Raw genomic sequence first — 18,040 nt, forward strand, 5'->3', positions numbered from 1 at the left:
TAACAGCAGTGGAGAGACTTAAGTTCTAGTTCACACACAAACTCCTTGGACAAATCACGTACCCTCTCAGTGCTTCCACCTTCTAATCTATAAAAAGGAGATTCTGAGAGTTGCTCTGCTTACCATTTGGGGCTCCTAGAAAGATCTGAGAAAAGGGACATAAGTGTACTTTGTAAACTGGAGAGTACAATTCTCATAAATATATCATTATTAGATCCTAGCGTGGCAGCTGATCAAGCTAGGTAGTGACCATAGTCAGAAGAGGAGTCTTCCAGAACCCTCTGGGTAACCAGCTGTTTTCTATTCGCCAGTCATATGAGGCTAACATGTATTGAGGGTTGCCTAGGTACCAGGCATTGTGCAATTTATCTCTTTAACTCTTCCTGATATTTGTAAGAGACAGGTATTCTCATTATCCCCATTTTACAGTTGGGGAAACTGAAGGTCATAGTGGCCAAAGGAGCCGGAAGGAAATGGAGAGATCCTACAGTAGTCCTCACCCTGGTCTGTGGATCTGTGCCAATCATGGCAAAGTGTTTACATAATGGCAAATCAGACAAAGTAGGACGATATAGTGAGCTTTACAGTTTGACATAAGCTACCTTTATTCTGTTTTAAGGTATACCTAGTATTCTGAGATTATATTTACTACGTTTGTTAACATTTCTTTTATAAAACGGTGGTAAAAGTGGATGGGAGTTCCTTTTTTGAATTTCCTAGCTTGGCCAAATGAAAAGCCAGTTACCCTATATCATTCCTGCCAATTTATTTTTCTGAGGGGGGCGGAGAAATTTTACTGGTCCTTAAAGTTCTAAAGTCTGGGAACTCTTCATTTCATATTACACTGGAAGCTAGTGGAAGGCTCCGCTGTTCCTGCCTTATTTGGTTGACCTGTGTGCTGTTTTCCCTCAGGTAGAGGAAAATGTAAGGCCTGGAAAGAATATGAGAGGGAAGAAAAGGATGAACTGAATTTCCACCAGGGAGAAAGCATTGAGATCATCGGCTTTGTCATTCCTGGGCTTCAGTGGTTCATTGGGAAGTCAGCGCTCTCAGGAGAAGTGGGCTTTGTCCCCACCAGGAACATAGATCCTGATTCTTATTCCCCAATGTGAGTATGACACACAGACCCTCTGGGATGTGCTGGAGCAGGGCCACCTTACCCTTTGGTCCTGTCCCATTCTGAGCAGGTTTGAAGATGAGCTTCAGGGTTTCCTGGTAACATGAACCCAGAGGAGCACATTCTGACAATCAAGGCGACATGAGGAGTGATAGGAAAGAAAATATGAGCGATCAGGGAAGGAGTCAGTTCAGTTCATTTCAGCAGATGGTCATTGAGGCCTTCCTCTGTGCAAGGAGAGAAGCACAACCCCCCAAACCCAGGGCCTGCTCTTAGCCTTTCCCACCCAATCAAGGGGCCCCATCAGGGGAGTACACACACAGGGACCTATAGACTGCAGCTTAGTGAATGGAGAGTCCCTCCCACATAGGTCTGTCTGCTGAAAGCTTAATGTATGGGAAGTCAGTGTTGGCCAGGATGGCAGAGTGCCTCTTTTACTCTTTCCTGCCTTAAGTATAGAAGGGCTGGTTCTGAGGAGCAGAGCCACCACATGACCAGTCAGCAGCAGGTGGCCAGCCTGCTCCATCCACCCTGTCATGGAGTGCTGGAGTACTGCCCAGTCTCTCTGGTTGGGCATCCTGCATGGGGATAGCAACAGTAGAAAGCCTGGGCCCAGGAAGTACAAGAGGGAACAGAGTTGGTGGCTAACCTTGAGACACTGTAGCCCTCCACATGGGGAAAACACGGCCCAAGCAATGCCTAAGGCTCTGAACACTCCGACTGGAACTCCTTCCCTTGTGGAAAGAGCCACTAAGGAGAGTGGACCAAGGACAGAAGCTTCCTCTAAGCCCTGTCCTTTTTAGGGAGAGGGGAGAGAAAGTCGTTTTCCCTACACAGAAATGTGGGAACCCAGGTACCTCTATAAGAGGAAGATCACTCACTATGCTCCTGGAGAGGTATGGAGAGCAATGAGAGTTTAGAAGGAGGTAAAGGGTGTCAAGAGAACTTTCCTCAAAAAGGTAACCTGTGAGTTCAGCTTCGCACGGTGTAAGACATTTCAACAGATGTCAATAGGGAAAGGAGGTCACAGGTAGGAAAGTAAGGGGGATGTTGAGGAACGATTCATGTTGTTGGGGGCCGGTCACCAGGAGGGTGCTAGTGTGGCAAAGGCTCAGCGGGGCCATGATAAAGACGGGAAACGCCTGTGCCATGGGCCTGTCAGGGCATGAGGAGCCACTGAGTGTATCTGAGCAAGGGTGACATGATGTGACTGGGACTTCTGTCTAGGAAGCCAGCCCTGGCTTTGGCTGAGGTGTGCATGGTCAGGGGAGAGCCTGGAGGCAGAAGACCAATGAGAAAGCTGAGGTTCGGGGCATTTGGGAAGGGGCAAGGGGAATGGAGAGGAGAGGGCACTGCTAGGACCAGTCGACAGACTTTAGAGATTCTGGGAGCTTACAAATACGGATACCTGTGTCCTGCCCCCAGCAGTTCATTCTCATTGGTCTGCGTGGGGCCTGGGCAGCCATGGTTGTAAAAGCTCCCCAGGTGGGGCTAGCGTGCAGCCCAAGTGAGAACTGCTGCTAAAACTACCCCCTTAATTTACTGCAGGAGTAGTTGAGGATGCCCGGAGTGAAACAGCTGAACCATGGCTTGGGTCTGGAATTGCAGATTGCTGATGTTAAATCTAGGGTTCTTTTTCTTTTTTTTTCTTTTTCTTCTTTTTTAAATTTATTTATTTATTTATTTATTTACTTTGGGCTGTGTTGGGTCTTCGTTTCTGTGCGAGGGCTTTCTCTAGTTGTGGCATGCGGGGGCCAGTCTTCATCGCGGTGCGTGGGCCTCTCACCATCGCAGCCTCTCTTGTTGCGGAGCACAGGCTCTGGACGCGCAGGCTCAGCGGCCATGGCTCACGGGCCCAGCCGCTCCGTGGCATGCAGAATCTTCCCAGACCAGGGCTCGAACCCGTGTCCCCTGCATTAGCAGGCAGACTCCCAACCACTGCGCCACCAGGGAAGCCCCTAGGGTTCTTTTTCAAAAACAGAGTCCTGCAGCTGAGCTCCTAGTGAAAGGGAGGAAGAATAAAAAGAACAGAGACTCCATGGGGAAGAACTATTTATAGAGCAGAGGAAGAAAGAATGTATCAGAGGAAGAAAGAAGGACGGCTGAGGGGGAGGAACCAGCCATGTGGGAGGTGGGGGATGCTTAACACTATGGAAGGCCTTTGAAATTGACCATTGAGAAGTCACTGGCCCTGGGGAGGTCACTGGTCATTGGGCGGCAGCATAGGTCAGTAATAAAGAATTCCAGAGCCAGACTTCCTGGAAGGCATTTGTGGCCATGTGAGCACATCGTGTGTCTCCATTAGCTTACCAGCTGGGTGACTTTGGATATGTTAATTTGTTTCTCTAAGCTTCAGTTTTCTCATCTGTAAAATGCATACAGTGTTAGTATTTGCCCATAAGATTGTCTTGAGTTGAAATGAGCTGATACTTGTAAAACACTTAGAATGGTGCCTGGCACAGTGTGTGTGTGTGTGTATGATCAATATGCATTAACTCTTATTGCTGTTATTGTTGTGGGTGGTAATCTCTGAGAGGCAGTTTTAACAGGATACTGGGGGCCGGTGTCAGATTTAATCAATTATATTGAACTTCTGTACCTCATATCATGCCTCAAATGACAATAACCCAGTACTACTAAATTAATCTGATCATCACATTTTAGCTGGCTTAGTTGTACAGGATACACTCACCTTGCAGAATATCATCCCCTGTATCCAAGTGGTCAGGAAACCTTCTCCTTACTTGCACAGAGTTGCCTGTTGGCCTCTACCTGGTCACCCGTGGGACCCCATGCACCAGAGATTGCACATTCGGTAGGGAAGGGGAAAGTGGACAGGAGACGGAGGGGTGGGAGAGGGAGAGAAGAGGAGAACTGGCTCATTGCACACTCTAGAAATCACTCTCTAGATTATAGATACCCCCGAAACACAGCAATTGGAGGAAAACCCCACAAACAACCTGCCAGCAGCAGCCAGGGTGTGGAAGTCCTGGGAACCATCCCTGTGTGCTGTGCTGTCCCTGTGATCAGGCCACTGGGTGTCACTCTTAGTCTGTGTTTGTTTAGGGTCAGGTTTCTGAAGATGGTCCAGCATTTGCTGAAATCTCCATCCTCTTCCCCCAGCTTTCCTCCCTGTACTGGTGTATTACTCCCTGAAGTGTTTGTACCCTGTTTGTACATATGTATGCATGTATGAATGTATATATGTATCCATGCATGTATTCTTTGATTTATTCATTTAACCAAATTGGCAGTGTATTGAGAATGAAATTTCTCAGAAGCTGTTTTCTGAGTCAGATTTAGTCTTTACCTCTGACACATGGGAAAGGGATCCTGCTTATCCGCGGAAGCAAATTTTTGTGGGTTTCCTTTTTTACAGCCCAGATTTCAACATCAGCTTCCTAATTTCACAGCAACAGTAGCTGGAAAACCCATTCTTAAACCTCAGGCAGGCCTTTTATCCGAATAGACAAAGTGTTTGTATTTGGCCAGAGTGACTTTGAAGACTCTCAGTATCCCTGTGTGGAGCATGTCAGCCTGCCGTATTTCTAGAAGCTCTGCCACACTCCTTCTAAGCCTGTCTCCATGCTGGGAAAACCCTAATGTAATTTGTCAAGCTTCTTAGACTCTAAGTATCTGGGACTCAGGACATTAGCAGATCAGCCATGAGGCAATGGACACAGAGGCAGAAGACCTCAGCTTCAGTGTCAGCTTTACCACTTTCTAGCTGTGTAATTCTGAGCGTGGCACTGAATTACTTTCTGAGTCTTCATCTATAAATATGGATAAAAATACCTACATCATAGGATTATTATGAAGAGTAAATGAAATAGTAAATTCAGGAATGCTTTGTAAAATTCAAGTGTTCTACAGAAATTTAAGATCATATTCTTTTTATCTCAAATGAGTTTAGATGTAGAATTCAATTACATGCTCTTTTGAGGATGGAAGCTCTTAGAGTGCTGGGGAGAATCTGGAGGTCAAGCCAGAGGGATGGGGGTTCAGTAAGTGTGTCAAGAGCCATAGATGTCAGGACACAGCTTTAGTGCCAGTTCTGCCACTGATTAGAGGTGTGACCTTGAGCAGTTCACATTAGTGGCTAGTTTTCTCATCACTGACTTTCAAACTGCATTTATCTGAGCTATGGGGATAATGGGTAAGTGGCACACCATGGCACTCCATCCCAGCCCCTCTGTTAACCCTGCTTGAAAGAGAGAACCTCTTCTTACATCCTACTTACATCCTGCTCTACCGCTCCCTAACCACCAACTTTATTTTTCTGTGCCTCAGTCTCTTCCTCTGTAAAAAGGGGATAAGAATAGTACCTGTATCATAGGGCAACTGTGTAGATTAAATGAGTTAATAGTGTGTGATTCATAATAAGCCCCTCCCAAGTGTTAGCTGTTATTAACTCTTAGGCTTCTAAGTTATTTTTGTTTTAAAACTGGATTCTAAAGTTTAAAGAATATTTAGAACTGAAAGAGATATTAAGTGTTGTCCAAATAGGCACTGGACTGAATACTTTCCAAGGCACTTCTAATTTTCATATTCTTTGATTCTATGACAGACCTCTAGTGAGCAAATTAGTTTTAACAATTAGTTTATACAATAGAGTGAATATACAGAACTCTATTATTTATAATCATTTCTTCCAGCCCCCTGGCCCTCCTTCTACCCCCTTCCCACACATTAGCCTTCTTTCTCTATCTTTTTTTTTTTTTTTTTTTTTCTTGCGGTACGCGGGCCTCTCACTGTTGTGGCCTCTCCCGTTGCGGAGCACAGGCTCCGGACGCGCAGGCTCAGCGGCCATGGCTCATGGGCCCAGCCGCTCCGCGGCACGTGGGATCTTCCCGGACCGGGGCACGAACCCATGTCCCCTGCATTGGCAGGCGGATTCTCAACCACTGCGCCACCAGGGAAGCCCTTCTTTCTCTATCTTAATGCTACATAACACTGTTCTGTGTCATGGAATCAGATGTCAACATCCAATGTGAAAGGTTCATTCTGACCACAGTCAAGTTTTCTCCATTGTTCCTCTGGATTGTGTCATTAGTCCCGAGTGTTTTCTTGAAATAACCTGTCAAAGAAACATCTTTTAGTGGTCCTTTTCCAACTCTTACATTTAGGGCAGCCAGTTCCTATATCTTCCCTTAAAAATAGTCACCATGTGGTCTCAAAGAATGGGTAGGAGTCGAAGGAAGGGGCTTTGTTTTTCTTGGGAGATGCCGTTTTAACAGGAGGGGTGTTTTCATTGCCACTTTGATCAATTCAGCAACGGCGTAGGTCAGTTCTGCACAGATGAGGTGCTACCAGCTCTTCTTCCTTGGCAGTATAAATAAATACATTATACAACAGTGAGATGAGGAGTCTGAGTTCAGCTCTGGGCACATGGGTTGATGGCTCCTCTGTGTCCTTCACTACATCCTAGGGCGAAAAGAGAAGGGGTAGTGTCTGGAACCTTGCACTGATCTGTGTCCATGTCTTTTGCCTCAATACAGGAGCAAGAACTCCACCTTTTTCAGTGATGAGGAAAGATGCTCTCTGGGGGTCCCGGGAAGTGACAGGAAAACTGAGTGTGCCAGCTTCCTCCACACGCTTGCTCAGACTGACATAACATCTGTCTACCGGCTTAGTGAGTGTTCGCTCCTCAGACCCTGTGAAAGCCCAGGCTCCTCAAGATTAAGGGGGTGTTCCTAACTAGAAACAGAATATCTCTAAAGTATAATCCTATGCATGAATGTGAGGCTATGACCACGGTTGAGTTGATGACCTGGGTCATATTTGATTAGCAGCATTTTCACTTTGCATTTCAGACAGTTCTGGAGTGGAGGGGGACTTGCTGCCTAGAAACTCTGAGATGTGATGAAATCAACTCAGCTATAGCATGGGAGGCTGGCCATATTGAGCCTCCCATTCTAATCCTGGAGAAGAAAACTTCCTGAGTTGTGGCTGAGGGTTTTCCTTCTAGGGCTGAAGTAGGTCTGGCTCCCCAGTAATAAAGGTGGAGCCATAGAATGTCATAGCTAGAAGGACCCTAAGAGATGACTTCTCCTCTTACTTTACAGATTAGGAAACTGAGGCCCAAGTGAATTAGTGCCTGAGCCAGGATAAGAACTGCCCTCCCCTATCTTCTCGTCAGGACAATCCCTACTTCACCACACTGCCCCTGACACAAAATGACATTGGACTGTCGGATGTGTTAGCTTTGGGTGGGTGAGGGACCTCAGTGCCTAGCACAGTTTTCAGCAGTGTCTGAATGACTGACTGAGTGAATGAATGATACTCTTTTCTTTTACTTTGGGAGGGGCCCACTGCTCTGTGTCAGGAAGTGCATTCATTGACAGGGTTTGAGGAGGGATTCCTGTTTCTCCTATCTCTTCAGTGATGGTGATGGTGTGTCTACCCCTGTATGGCCAGATTAGATGGCAACACATTTCATGGGTGCAGCCAGAGATTCTGCAGAAGGGACCCTCAGGCCAGCTCCCGGAGCAGAGGTGGGAATTGCAGAGCTTCTCCCAGGCACAGGAACATTTGTGAAGAGCACCTCACCCAGGCATCAGCACTAGCCCTGGCGGCACTTTCTCGCCACAAGCCGATCACACTGCCCCAGCAGGCTGAGCCAGGAAGCTGAAGCTGTGAATGCAGCCTGGTAGGCAGGAGGTCTGAAAGGTCTAAAAATCAAGGACTACTTGGGGTCTGCCTTGAAGGCAGGGTGGCTACAGGCTTGGATCCGGGGTATCTGCCAATCGTTGATCCAGTGGTTGAGAGAGGTCCAGGGGCAGGTCTCAGGCAGTCCATTAGCTCTTATCTACAGACCAGGAGTGCAACTCTGCTGGGTGCAGGGCTACGCCTTATGGCTGCACAGGCTATCCCTGGCACCAAGGCAACCAGCAGAGGGTGCATCCTACTGGGAAATTCCAACTCCCCCAAGGCCTATGCCCTGTAATTCTTCTTCCCAGAGGAAGCATTTTTTTTGGTAACTCATGCATCATTTGTGCTCTCGGTGGTCCTGGCCTGCAGAGAAATGACTGCATAAGACTGGCACGTGTTCCGCAACGTCAGGGAGGGCCAGGTGCATGAACAGCTCTCCAGAGTCCAGCTCTCTAGCTCTGCTGTGTTTGGCTGTGGGACCTTTGGGGGTTACAGATCTTAAGTATGTGCAATGACACTCACAGAGGAAGCCTTCCCTAGAGAATAGCAAGTGGAGGCTTGACTTGGTGAGGGGCCTGCTACCCTCAAAGTGCACTGGAGAGCTCAGAGTGCAGGCACAGGTGGCTGGCTATTGCTTCTTTGCCAGGAAGAGGTAGAATCTTCTTTCTAGCAGCCCTTGTCCTATGGAGCATGAACCTGGCCTTCGCCTCCACAAGCTCCACTGTGGCTGCTTTAGCCAAGGGGGTCAACTTCTTTGCTGCCAAACCCCAGGTTGACTTCTTGGTTCTCACCTTGTCTTATTTCACTTTTGTTATGTTAGGTGGCTGCACCATAAGCCACCTTGGTCTCCTTGACTCCTCTTTTCTCTTTACAGACTGCCTTTTCAGTCTCTTTCGTTGACTCCCACCTGCAAGTAAATGCTGCAGTTTTTCTGGCTCATTCACGAATCCCCTCTCCCCACTCCTCCCCCACCTGCTTTGTATTTCCTTCCAAATCCTTCTTCTGGGACTTTGTCCCACTCTTTGTGACCTGTTGTCAGTCACAAATCCATATTTGCAAGTCTCCACTTTTCTCCTTGGCTGCAGATCTATTTCATTCTCTGCTAGAGCTCCTGCAAGTACCGAAAACTCAAAACGTCTAAAACTGCTCAAGACCGTCCCTTCTCCCACCTCATCCCACCAAGGTACTTTAGGGAACAAAACTTAGGAACTGTAGATGCTTCTTTACCTTCTTTTCTTCATTATTTACATTTGGTCGCCTCATGCTGTCAAATTTACAAAGCACATTGTGCACACTGAGTCTGTCTGTTGAGTGGATGGATGATGAATGAATGGAGGAAGGAAGAAGGCTGTACATACATAAATGGGAGGCAGTGCCACGTGCCACAGAGTGCGCTGCCCTTGGAGTTCTGTTCATGGCTTTGTCATAAACTTGCTGAGACATTTGGGCCTTCAGATTCCACCCCCTGCCCCCCCACCCATACCCACACCTCTTGTCATAGAGCTCATGTTTCTGGCTTTTCTTCTCTGACTCTGTTCTCGTTTCTACCTCAGTTCCCAACTGTAAGGTGAGTGAGTTAAACAAGATGATCTTCAGGTCCCTGCAGCATTGATGGTGAAGGGAAGATGCTGCCTAGTACCTTAGGGATGGCAGATGGTCTGAAACTGAAACAAAGTGTCCTAAGGGGCCACTGGTCAGGGAGCACCTGTAGGCATAAGCATACTAGGCCATTCTGACCTAACATAGGTTCGTCCTTCATCTCTATCCAGGTGGGTTTGAATCCATCCAGAGTCTTCCAAATGATCTGAGCGGTGAGTAGAGATCATGCTGAACCTGACCTCCAGTCCTGTCCAGGATATCCCTCCAGGATAGCGTCCTGTCCTCTTGCCAAGAGCTGGCCACCATAGTTGCAGGTACTTAGAGTTGCTCAATTCTGCCTGTCCCTTACAGCGTCCCAGCCCGAAGGCTTCAAGGAGACCCGGCCTGGTGGAGCCTGGGAGGAGCATCAGGCCGTGGGCTCCAGACAGTCCAGCAGCTCCGAGGACTCCAGCCTGGAGGAGGAGCTCCTTTCAGCCTCCTCAGACACCTATCACCTGCCAGAGCCTGATGACCTCGATGACCCGGAGCTGCTCATGGACCTGAACACCGGTCAGGAGGAGGAGGAGGCTGAGAACTTCACCCCCATATTGGCTTTTCTGGATCACGAGGGTTATGCTGACCACTTTAAGAGCCTCTATGATTTTTCCTTCTCTTTCCTCACGACTTCCTTCTACAGCTACTCTGAGGAGGATGAGCTCGTGGCCTACCTGGAGGCCTCGAGGAAGTGGGCCAAGCGCAGCCACATGACCTGGGCCCATGCCCGGCTCTGCTTCCTCCTGGGCCGGCTAAGCGTTAGGAAGGTCAAACTCTCTCAGGCCAGGGTGTACTTTGAGGAGGCCATCCACATTCTCAACGGGGCATTTAAGGACTTGTCCTTGGCGGCTGCCCTGTACATCAATTTGGCGGCCATCTACCTGAGGCAGAGGCTGAGGCATAAAGGCTCGGGCCTGTTGGAAAAGGCAGGTGCCATGTTGGTCTGCCTGCCTGACCGGGAGTATAGTGCCAAGAGTGAGCTGGATGTGGTGGCCTATGTGCTGAGACAGGGCATCGTGTCGGGCAGCTGCCCCCTGGAGGCCAGAGCCTGCTTCCTGGCCGTCCGATTGCTCCTAATCCTCGGCCGGCACGATGAGGTCCTGCCCTTCGCTGAGCGCCTGCAGCTCCTCTCTGGACACCCTCCCACCTTGGACGCTGCAGCCACTATCTTGAGTTTTCTCTATGACAAGAAATACCTGCCACACCTTGCGGTGGCTTCTGTCCGGCAACGTGGTACTCAGAGCACCCAAGGGATGGCCCTTCCAATTTGGCAGGTCCACCTGGTCCTCCAGAACACCACCAAGCTCCTTGGCATCCCCTCCCCAAGCTGGGGTGAAGTTTCTGCCCTGGCGTGCCCAGCACTCAGGCAGGCACTGGCTGCCTGTGAGGAGCAGGTGGATCAGAGCACCCAGAGGACCCTGTGTCTCATCCTGTCCAAAGTGTACCTCCAGCATAGGTCTCCTGATGGTGCCATCCACTACCTGAGCCAAGCCTTGATGCTAGGCCAGCTGCTGAGTGAGCGGGAAGCTTTTGAGTCTTCCCTCTGCTTGGCGTGGGCCTATCTCTTAGCCAGCCAGGCAAAGAAGGCTTTGGACATCCTTGAGCCACTCTTACACTCCCTGAAGGAGACAGAGAGTGTTACCCAAAAGGGAGTGGTCCAGAACCTCCTGGGACTCGCACTTCAAGGTGAAGGCCGGGTGAACAGGGCAGCCAACAGCTATCTTTGGGCCTTGAACAGAGCTCAGGAGGCAAGGGATGTGCGCAACCAGGCGGTGGCTTTGGCCAATCTTGGCCATCTGACCCTTAAATCCTGGACTCAGCAGCCAGCCAGGGACTATCTTCTGCAGGCTGTGCAACTCTATTCTAAACTCCAGGCCAGCGTGGAGACAGACATGGAATTAGTACAGGTGCTTCTCTGGTTGGCCCAAGTTGAGGTGTATCGACACCAGCTGGCCAGTGGCCGCTTTTGTTACGAAATGGCATTGCTGTTTGGATTAAGGCATCAACACCTGAAGAGTGAGTATATCCCGTGCTGCTGGGATGCTTTAGAAATAAGTGTTAGAAGACATTTTTTCCTTTGTCCTATCTCCAGTCATCTCATCCGTGTTCCTGCTTTATGTTCAGGTCAGCTTCAGGTCACCAAATCCCTCTGCCATTTCTACAGCTCTGTGTCCCCAAGCCCCGAGGCATGTATCACCTACCACGAGCACTGGCTGGCCCTGGCTCAGCAACTCAGGGACCGAGAGATGGAGGGGAGGCTGCTGGAGTCCCTTGGGCAGCTCTATCGGAACCTAAATACGGCCAGGTGAGTCCAAGCTCAGGGATAATTCTAGAACATCTTTTCTTCCTTAAGGAGAATCAGTATTCTTTCCCTCACGAAGTCAAGTCCAAATGCACGTGATATGTTTATGGCATCGTGGAAAAGAACGTGGTCTCTGCAGCCACATGGCAAACTCAGTGCCATCTATCACTTACTAGCTGTGTGACTTGGGGCAAGTTTTTACACTTCTCTGTGCCTCCGCTTCCTCACCAGTTAATGCACATGGGGTACTTGGAACAGTGCCTGGTAAACAGGGCTCAGTCATGTTGGTTATGTTACAATTACCTGTGTGTTTCTATAACAACCTATCAAGTGAATGTGGCTGAGGGTGCATAATTCAGAGCGGTGGCAGTTACACTGAGGACTGTGGAACCCTCAGGAGGTCTTCGTTACCTGAGGAAGTTGGTATTAGAGAAAGGACCGATGTAAATAAATGCACAGAAAACAGGGGTGTAAAATTTCACAGTAAAAATTTTTGATTGGAAACTTACCTTTAAAATGAAACTGGAGGGCTTCCCTGGTGGTGCAGTGGTTGAGAGTCTGCCTGCCGATGCAGGGGGACGCGGGTTTGTGCCCCGGTCCGGGAGGATCCCACATGCCGCGGAGTGGCTGGGCCCGTGAGCCGTGGCCACTGGGCCTGCGTGTCCAGAGCCTGTGCTCTGCAGCGGGAGAGGCCACAACAGTGAGAGGCCCGCGTATCGCAAAAATAAATAAATAAATAAAATGAAACTGGAAAGGGTGAAACTAAGTTTATTTTCACTTTTTAGTTAAGAAGCTTAGGTTGTCATCGCAACTATGCACTAAGCTGTAGAATAAATACACAACAAAAGAACTGTTAACTTTTCAGCTTAATTGTGTTGACAGAACTGTATAATAGCACAATTAAACCTCCTTTGTTTTGTGATTGACTTTTAGCACTCTCTTAGAAAGACTCATTTTTGCAAAAATATCCCAAAACTTAACTTTTTATCCAAGCCTTTTTTTTCACACTTTGATATTTAAATTATTCTCAAGTGGATTATCCTTCCATTTCTTGCTGATTTTCCCTTTTCTATCTTTTACTGGTCAAATCTACCTGATCCTCATTTGCCAGTGACATGGCCTGCAGTTCTGCTTTCTAACAAGCCTTTAATTGATTCCATTAAATTCTACATGGTTTGCAAGATATTTAATTTCACTTTGTGACAGATTAGCATTGTAACATTGTATTCATAAAATTATGACTGACTTCTAATGTAGAGCAGGGATAATTGCTAGTGTTGAGCAGAGAGAGGTGATTGAGGAGAAGCTATTTAAATGACAATTTTTGCTTTTCTAGGCAACGTGGTAACTTGGGCACCTGGTCCGTCAGATCACTAATAATCAGATAACGAATTCTCTCTTTCTCTTTCTCTCTCCCATTCTGTCTCCCTCTCCCTCATCTCGTCCCTCTAAGAATCAGGTATCCTCCAAATATCCCATTGCTTTAGTCCCAGGAAGGGAGTTTTGGATCCTTGCAGCCTGTGAGGGGACAGGAAGTTGGGCCCCAGCCGTACCATGCTTCTATTCAGAACACCCTAGGAGTTTGTATGGTTTTGGAGCAGATCCAGAGGTATGCTTGAATTAACCTTAGAGATGAAATAGTCATATATTCATGGTGAGGCATAGTGAGAATGGGCTTTGGGAAAGCTGACTTTTAAGGAACTGGAGTATGGGGGGCAAACATGTGTCAGGTTTATTGCCACCCCTCCCTGTGTACAAGTTCAGTCTCTGATTAATCACTGTCCAGTCCACCTACCCAACTGCCATCCTTTGTTCACAGCCTTCCTCCCACCTCCAGTTGTCAAAACCCACTGAAATCCTAAGGGGAAAACCAAAGAGTAAGCCCTGGATGCTCTCAACACAGAGTGCAGAGGCCTTTCTTAAGGCAGTGTGAAGGACCACTGGACTTCTTAGGTGATGGGAGTGATGGGAGAGAAGGAGTGGGGCTGCGCTTGCTCCAAGAAGTGTCTGGAGGAAGTCACAGGCCACAGAGAGGGAGAGGAGTGACCAAAACTGGATTAGGAGTCAGGAAACCTGAGCCTGCCATGAGCTAATAACATGTCCTTAAAGAAGTCTCTTGGTTGCCCCATTAATAAGGTTAAATTGAATGAGGTGCCTTCTAGTTCTAAAATGTTAGGCCTAGGACCAGCCAGCTATGCTATGCTGACACCGGCAATAGCCCTATTAGTATAAGAATTCCTTCAGAGAGTCTTGAAGTTTGGAGGCAGATTCTTAAAGATGTGGGGCTTCAAGATCAAAGACCTAAACTTTTGGGGGTTTTGAAAGACTCTGCAGTAGCTTCAGAAGGTCTTGATGTAGTAACTATAAACTCCATCTGGGCAGACCTCGTGTCTGGCATAGAACAGGGAGACATACATGTTTGTGTGGGCAGCCAAGTAGTTAGTAAATTATTTATTTAGTCCACTAGCTTACAGCCCTGAGCTGCAGGCTGCACACTGACTTGGCTGACTTGGCTGCCAGAGAGGAGATTCAGATGGAGAATGAGGGAGTTTGCCCGAGGGAGCCCTTGGTTTCTTTGCACAGGATTCAGGTAAGGGAAAAATGGTGCTTGCAACTTGGAGGCAGACTTTCTGGTCTTCAGTGACAATTACAGTCGGCAGACGGCTGTCAGTGGAACCTCAGATGCCCTTTCCAACCGCCTGTTTAGAGCCTGGCCTACAAAGCATTAGCTACAGAACAGAGTGGGTCTTTTCTCAGGGAGTTTGCATTGATAAGGACCCAAATAACAGATAGTGAACTGGAATATCAGGGATTACCACCCAAATCAAAAATAATTTTTTTTCCTAAAATTTAAGTTGTTTAAAATTCTATTATAATATTTGCTTATGGTAAAAAAAAATTAAACCAGTACTGAAGGTTATAGTTGAAAAATAAAGGTCTTATTGCAACCTCCCTTTTCCTAAGACTCTTCAGAAGTAACTACTTAAAGATTTTTAAATATCCATCAAGAAATATTCTATACATATGAAAGATTATATATGATACATGTCCTCTATATTAAATATATGTTAGGTATATATAATTTGCACATTTTTAGTTACTTAAATGGGATTATGATAGAAGCTCTGTTACATAATATACTCTCATGTTACTTTTTTCATTTAAAAATATCACTATGAAATGTTGATCCAGCATTTTATTCTACTATAGGAGCCCTTCTGATGTACTGGGTACTGTGGTAGATGGTGGGGAATTTAATGGTTAGGAAAACAATTTTCTAAAGAACTGTCCAAAAATGGAGCAGTCTACCCTATGTAGATGAGAGAGTGTTATCATTACACGTATTCAAGTAGAGGCTGGTTACTCAGGACTCTTATAGAAGAATGCCCCGAATTGAGCTTTTTATAATAGCTTTATTGAGATGTAATCATATAGCATAAAATTGTCTTTTAAATATACAGTTCAGTGATCTTTAGCATATTCACAGAGTTTTGTAACCATTACCACTATCTAATTTCAGAACATTTTCATGGCTCCCAAAAGAAACCCTATACCCATTAGTAGTCACTTCTCATTAACCCACCCCTACCTAGCCTGGCAACCACTAATCTACTTTCTGTCTCTATGGATGTGCCAATTCTGAACATTTCATATGAATGGAATCATACAAGATATGGCCTTTTGTGACTGGCTTCTTTCACTTTGGGTAATGTTTTCAAGGTTTATCCATGTTGTCACATGTATCAGTACTTCATTCCTTTTTATTGCTGAGTATTAGTCTGCTGTGTGGATATATCATGTTTACTTATCTAGTCATAAGTTAAAAGACATTTGAGTTGTTGCAACTTTGTGGCTGTTATGATTAATGCTGCTGTGTACATTCCTGAACAAGTTTTTGTGTGAATATATTTTTCCAATTCTCTTGTGTATGTACCTAGGAGCGGAATTTCAGGGTCATATGGTAACTCTATAGTTAAACTTCTGGAGAACTGCCAAAGTAGCTGCACCATTTTGCATTCCTTTGAGCAAAGTATGAGAGCTCCAATGTCTCCACATTCTTGCTAATACTTGTTATTGTGTGTCTTTTTTATTTTAGCCATCCTGTTAGGTATGAAGTGATATCTTATTGTGGGTTTGATTTACTTTCCCTAATGACTAAGATGTTGACCTTCGTTTCATGTGCTTACTGGTATATCTTTGGAGAAATGTCTCTTTAAATTCTTTGCCCCGTTTTGTGTTGTTTGTCGTTTAATTTTTGAGCTGTAAGAGTTCTTTATGTATTCTGGTAAAAATCTCTTATCAGATATATGATTTGCAAATATTTTCTCCCAATCCATATGTTTTCTTTTCACTTCCTAGATGGCATCTTTTGAAGTACAAGTGTTTTTAATTTTGATGAAGTTCAGTTTATCTATTTTTTTAATCATTGCCTAATCTAAGGTCACAAAAATTTACCTCTTTGTTTCCCTCTAAGCGTTTTGTCATTTTAGCCCTTACATTTGGGTCAATCAGCAGTTTTGAGTTAATTTTTGATTATGGTGTGAGATAGGGGTCCAGTTTGATTCTTTTGTGTGAATATCCAGTTGCCCAAGTACCACGTTTTGAAAAAATTATTTTTCCCCATTGAATGTTTTCAGCACCCTTGTTTAAAATCAGCCGACCATAAATGTAAGGGTTTATTTCTGGGTGCTAAATTCTATTCCATATATCTATATGTCTGACCTATGCCAGACTACACTATTGTGTTTATTATTGCTTCATGGTAAGTTTTAAATTGGGAAGTGTGAATCTCCCAAACTTGTTATTCTTTTTCAAGGTTGTTTTGGCTATTTTGGGTCCCTTGCCTTTCCATGTGACATTTAGCGTCAGCTTTCAATTTCTGCAAAGAAACCAGCTGGGATTTTGATAGGGATAATGTTGAATCTGTAGATCAATTTGGGTAATATTGCCATCTTAACAGCATCATGCCTTCCAATTCATGAACCTGGAATGTCTTTTCATTTATTTAGGCATGCTTTAACCCCTTTCAACAGTGTGTTGTAGTTTTAGAATATTATTTTTGCACTCCTTTTGTTAAATATTCTGAAGTAGTTTTTGATGCTATTGTAAATGGAATTGTCTTCTGAATTTCACTTTCAGATTGTTCATTGACAGTGTATAGAAATACAGCTGATTTTTGTATGTATTCTTTTTATTTCTGTAATTATTTCTGTTAGTAGTAATGTCACCACTTTAGTTCATAGTCTTTTATCTTATTTTTCTTGACCAGACTAACAAAAGCTTTTAAAGGAACCAACCTTTGATTTTATTGATTTTCTCCATTGTTTTTCTATTCTCTACATCTTTTTTTCTGATTTAATATTTATTATTTTTCTTAATTGTGCTTGCTTTGGTTTTACCTTGCTCTTTTTTTTTCAAGTGTCTCAAGGTAGAACGTTAGGTTATTGATTTGAGATCTTTCTTCTTCTTTAATATAAATATTTACAGCTACAAGTTTCTCTCTGATCACTGCTTTCACTCCATTTACTCCAGTTTTGGTGTGTTGTATTTTTGTTTTCATTCATCTCAAAGTATTTTCTAATAGTCCTTGTGATTTCTTCTTTGACCCCTTGGTTATTTAGGAGTGTGTTGTTTAAATTTCACATATTTGTGAATTTCCCAAATTTCCTTTTGTTATCAATTTCTGATATCATTCAGTTGTGGTGGGAGAACATACTTTGTATGATTTCCTTTTAAATTTATTGAGAAAGGCCTACCATATGGTCTATTCTGGAGGATGTTCCATGTGCACTTAAGAGGAATGTGTATCTGCCATTATTTTCATTGTTTTTAGAGATGTCTGTTAGGTCTAATTGATTTATAGCTAAAGTCTTCTATTTCCTTTTGTTCTCATGTCTAGTTGTTCTATCCATTATTGAAAGTGGGGTATTTAAGTCTCCAATTATTGTGGTTGAATTGTTTATGTCTCCCTTCAAGTGTGTCAGCTTTTTCTTCATGTACTTTGAGGCTCTATTTTTAGATGCATTATTTTTCTAATTGTTATGTCTTCCGAATGGAATGACTCTTTTATCATTATAAACTTTTCTTTATTGTCTTTCGTGGCAATTTTGTTATTTTTATCTGATATTAGTATAGCCATTCAAGGTCTTGTTGGATGGTGTATCCAAAAGTTTTCCTTACTTTTACTTTTAATCTATTTGTGTCTTTCAAACTAAAGTGTATCTCTTGTAGACAGCATACAGTTGAGTCATATTTTTTGTTATTGTTGTTTTGTTGCTTGTTTTTAAAAATCCATTTTACCAATCTCTGTCTTTTGAGTGGGGTGGTCAATCCATTTA

General features: G+C 45.0%; 1 protein-coding gene and 1 long non-coding RNA gene across 5 annotated transcripts in view; both read left to right on the forward strand.

The window, feature by feature from the left end:
- LOC125964012 (uncharacterized) overlaps window positions 1-18,040 on the forward strand; it is a 197,104-nt gene that overhangs the window by 139,582 nt on the left and 39,482 nt on the right. The window lies entirely within an intron of this gene.
- SH3TC2 (SH3 domain and tetratricopeptide repeats 2) overlaps window positions 1-18,040 on the forward strand; it is a 64,741-nt gene that overhangs the window by 29,481 nt on the left and 17,220 nt on the right. For 3 of the 4 annotated variants that reach the window (XM_049708025.1, XM_033406826.2, XM_004280374.3), the window contains exons 8-12: window positions 913-1,108; window positions 6,616-6,749; window positions 9,538-9,579; window positions 9,719-11,416; window positions 11,525-11,705. In XM_049708025.1, coding sequence (XP_049563982.1) covers window positions 913-1,108; window positions 6,616-6,749; window positions 9,538-9,579; window positions 9,719-11,416; window positions 11,525-11,705 — 2,251 coding nt within the window. The remainder of the gene's footprint in view (window positions 1-912; window positions 1,109-6,615; window positions 6,750-9,537; window positions 9,580-9,718; window positions 11,417-11,524; window positions 11,706-18,040) is intronic. The other variant, XM_033406827.2, reaches the window with a different exon arrangement.

Source organism: Orcinus orca, chromosome 3, assembly GCF_937001465.1.
Source record: "Orcinus orca chromosome 3, mOrcOrc1.1, whole genome shotgun sequence".
In the NCBI taxonomy this organism is placed as follows: Eukaryota; Metazoa; Chordata; class Mammalia; order Artiodactyla; family Delphinidae; genus Orcinus; species Orcinus orca.